The sequence below is a fragment of the Rhinopithecus roxellana genome, chromosome 9 (assembly GCF_007565055.1).
Source record: "Rhinopithecus roxellana isolate Shanxi Qingling chromosome 9, ASM756505v1, whole genome shotgun sequence".
Classification (NCBI taxonomy): Eukaryota; Metazoa; Chordata; class Mammalia; order Primates; family Cercopithecidae; genus Rhinopithecus; species Rhinopithecus roxellana.
The window spans coordinates 112758162-112762098 of record NC_044557.1 but is presented as its reverse complement, the minus strand read 5'-3'; the positions used below and the strand labels follow the sequence as shown (position 1 = coordinate 112762098).

The following is a 3937-nucleotide window of genomic DNA, read 5'->3' as shown; positions in this document are numbered from 1 at the left end:
AATTATGGTCCCTCTTGCCAAATGTTTCCAATGTACATAGTAGCATTGGGATAAGATGTTTTCCTTTCAATATATTTATGGTTTTTTATTTGCTAACTTTTAAAAAAAAGATTTGTATCTATGTTCATGAGGCTGTTGGTCTGTAAGTTTATTTTATTTTAATATCTTTGTCAGGTTTGGTATCAGATTTATGCTAGCCTTACAAAATGACTAGGAAGGTATTCCCTCTGTTTGAAAAAAGAATTATGTGGCATCAGCAATATTTCTTCTCAAATACTTGACTGAATTCATCCGTGAAACCATCTTGGCCTGCAGCTTTCTTTGTGGGAAAATGTTTAATTACAAACTCATCTTCTTTCATAGATACAAGGCTTTTCAAAGTTTCTAATTATCCTTCTGTTAGTTTTGTAATGTGTTTCTTTTAAGAAATTTACCAATTTTATCTACAGTGTCAAAGTTGTTGACATATGACAAAAGTTACTGGTCACAATATGCCCTTATTATCCTTTTAATGTCTGTGATATTTAATGTAGTGATATTATTCTCTTCATTCCTGATAAAGCAAATCTAAATTGTCTCTATTTGCTTATTAGCTTTGCTAGGTGGTTATCAATTTTATTAATCTTTTCAAATAAATATCTTTTTAGTGCTGTCAATTTTATGTTGTTTTCTATTTCATTAATTTCTAATCTTATATTTATTATTTACTTCCTTATACTTTGCATTTAATTTGGTCTTGTTTCTAGCTTATGGTGGAATTTTAGATCACTGATTTTAAATCTTTATTTTTTTGATAGAAGCATTAAGTCTATAAATTATCCTTTGAGCACTCAGCTACATCCAACTTAATTTTAGAACCTGTCTTTTTTCATTCAATTTGAAATACTAAATTTGAATATCCTTCTTAGACTCATAAGTTATTGATACATGGGTTATTTATTTTAAAAAATACTTGGCACTTTTCTAGGTATTATCTTATTATGATTTTCTCACTGAATTTTACTGTGGTTAGAGTAAACACTTCAATCTTTTGAAATTACGGTCCCTCTTGCCAAATGTTTCCAATGTACATGGTAGCATTGGGATATTATGTAAATATCAATTAGGTCAAGTTTGTTGATTGTATGATTTATATCTTCTGTATTCTTACTCACTGCTTATCCAGATATTCTATAAATTCCTAAGAGTGCTAAAAATCTCCAACTATAATCGTAGATTTGTTTTTAGTTCTGTCAGTTTTTGCTTTATATATTTTGAAGTTTTACTTTTAGCAGCATATACACTTAGAATTCTTCTTTCTGAATTGACACTTTTATCATAACATAATATGTTGATATTCATATATCCATATCAACTTCCCCTTGCTTACTCTTCAAATGGTATGTATTTTTCATCCTTTTACTTTTAGCTAATCTGTATCCTACTATTTACTCTCATTTAGACAACATATCGTTGAGTTTTGCTTTTACAACCAGGCTGACCATTCCATTGGAGTTCTAAGTCCATATATAACTAAGGAAATTGTCAATATGGGTTGGGTTTATGTTACCACTTTGTTGTTTGTTTACTCTTTGTGCCATTTGCTTTTGTTTCTCTGCTCTTCTCTTCCTGCTTTCTTTTGGGTTATATTTTATGTTCTTTTATTCTATTGGCTCTTCAGCTATAAATGTGTGTGTGGGTGTGCACATGTGCATGCGCATGCAAGAAAGAAAGAACTTTAGGGATTGAAATACTTACTCTGAAGTCTGCAGAGACTTTTGTAAGTTCTCTCCTCTACAGTATCCTACCCTGAAATTTCCAGGTCTTGTAGCAGACCCTAACACTGATCTCATCCTCCCCAACTCAGCAGGACTGCTATACTCTATGTGGACTCCACTTCTTTGTGCCCTGATTAGCAAATTGCCCTAGGTAGAAAAACAGTATGAAAGTGGGGTTCCTCTTCTGCGCTTTTCCTTTCTCAAGGGTCACAGCTCTGTGCTGTCTCTTGTCCGATGACTGATAAGAGTTGCCTATTTTTTTCAGTTTATCATTATTTATGACAGGAGGACATGTCTAATACTCTGTCCCTTATAATCCAAGCTAGTAGTGTTTCTTCTAATACAACCCTTTAAAAAAAATTTGACTTTCCTATGAATTTGATTGGGAATCATTAAATGCCCCCAAAGATACATCCATAATTCTTTTTGAAAAAGGCCTTTCTCTATTTGTGACCTTGTATGGAGCTGCTTTAGAACACGATCCTTGTGGTTCTTAGAAGTCCTTTGTAAAGAGAAGAGGATCTTCCTGGAACTACATTAAATAGTTCCGAACTAAATGATCTTATACCCACTCCCTTAATTTGATCTTTACCCTGAGATTGTTTCCTACTTTAAGAATCTTTTCTGGGAGAAAATATTTGCTAGGAATAAAAAATAGTTTTAGGGCCAAGTGCAGTGGCTCATGCCTGTAATCTCAGCACTTTGGAAGGTTGGTTACTTAGTATGCCCTGAACCTAATGCATGTCCTGAACCTAGTGCATGTCTTTTAATTTTTCCTTGCAAGCTAAACAGTTCCTTCTTGAGTTCATGTATCTCTTTGTGTATCATTATAGCTAAAAAATGACAACTGAGAGTCGCCTAGCTCCAGCTTGGCCTTTGGGTTTGTTGTGGTGGTGGTGTCTCCTGCAGGACCGGCCGCAGCATGGACACTCCCAGGCGGTTTCCGACGCTCGTGCAACTGATGCAGCCAAAAGCAATGCCAGTCGAGGTGCTTGGTCACCTTCCTAAGCGGTTCTCCTGGTTCCACTCTGAGTTCCTGAAGAATCCGAAGGTAGTTCGCCTTGAGGTTTGGCTGGTGGAAAAGATCTTCGGCAGGGGCCGAGAACGCATCCCGCACGTCCAGGGTATGTCCCAAATCTTGATTCATGTGAATCGGTTGGACCCTAACGGCGAGGCTGAGATCTTGGTATTTGGGAGGCCTTCTTACCAGGAGGACACAATCAAGATGATCATGAACTTGGCTGACTATCACCGCCAGCTCCAGGCGAAAGGCTCAGGAAAGGCGCTTGCCCAGGATGTCGCCACTAAGAAGGCCGAGACTCAGCGGTCTTCAACAGAAGTCCGGGAGGCCGGGACTCAGCGTGCGGTGGAGGTCCGGGAGGCCGGGACCCAGCGTTCGGTGGAGGTCCGGGAGGTCGGGACACAGGGTACTCCGGTGGAGGTGCGGGAGACTGGGACCCAGCAATCTCTGGAGGCTGCCAACCAGTCGGGGACCCAGCGATCCCCCGAAGCTGCCAGCAAGGCAGTGACCCAGCGGTTTCGCGAGGATGCCCGGGCCCCAGTTACCAGATTATGAAGGCATTTCGGGCCCTGGAGCCACAGCCAGTCAGGGGTTAAAGTGAAAGCCCGTACTTCGCCCAGAAGCTGCGGTTGGGGAGAGGATGATGTGGATTTTTTGTTTTACCCCTTCTGTTGAATGTTTGCAAACACAAACTTGAGTTCTAATAAAGAATTGCAAACTGGAAGCCGCCCCCTACTTCAGCCCCCGAAGCTGGGGTAGGGGTGGATGATGTGGATTGTTTTTTTTTTTTTTTTTTACCCCTTCTGTTGAATGGCTTCAAACACAAACTTGAGTTCTAATAAATAATTGCAAAGTGGAAGCCCCCCGCTACTTAAGTCCAGGAAGCCGGGGTGGCGGGGGAGGTTGATGTGGATTGTTTTTGTTTTGCACCTTCTGCTGAGTGGTTGTCAATACAAGTTTGAGTTCTAATAAACAATTGCATTTAAAAAAAAAAAAATGACAACTGATACTTCTTTTTGCCAAGAAATTTCCTTATTCACATCCACACATTAATTAAACACATTATAGATTCCAAATTGCCGCAGATAACAATCTTGCTCATCTTTTCACCATTGCATAACATGGGTCTTTCTCCAGTGTCCATAAGAACTTTCCTGTG

At 39.1% G+C, this 3937-nt stretch overlaps 1 protein-coding gene across 1 annotated transcript; it reads left to right on the top strand.

Annotated features, from left to right (window-relative positions):
- The first annotated feature begins 2679 nt into the window (after positions 1 to 2679).
- On the top strand, positions 2680 to 3333 carry LOC104673957 (KHDC3-like protein). The gene has a single exon (XM_010378146.2). It carries the CDS (start codon positions 2680 to 2682, stop codon positions 3331 to 3333), a length of 654 nt encoding a protein of 217 aa, XP_010376448.1.
- Positions 3334 to 3937: the final 604 nt, after the last annotated feature.

Bases quoted from the DNA above. Each gene is read 5' to 3' on its own strand.
- LOC104673957 (XM_010378146.2), top strand. From the start codon at position 2,680: ATGGACACTCCCAGGCGGTTTCCGACGCTCGTGCAACTGATGCAGCCA.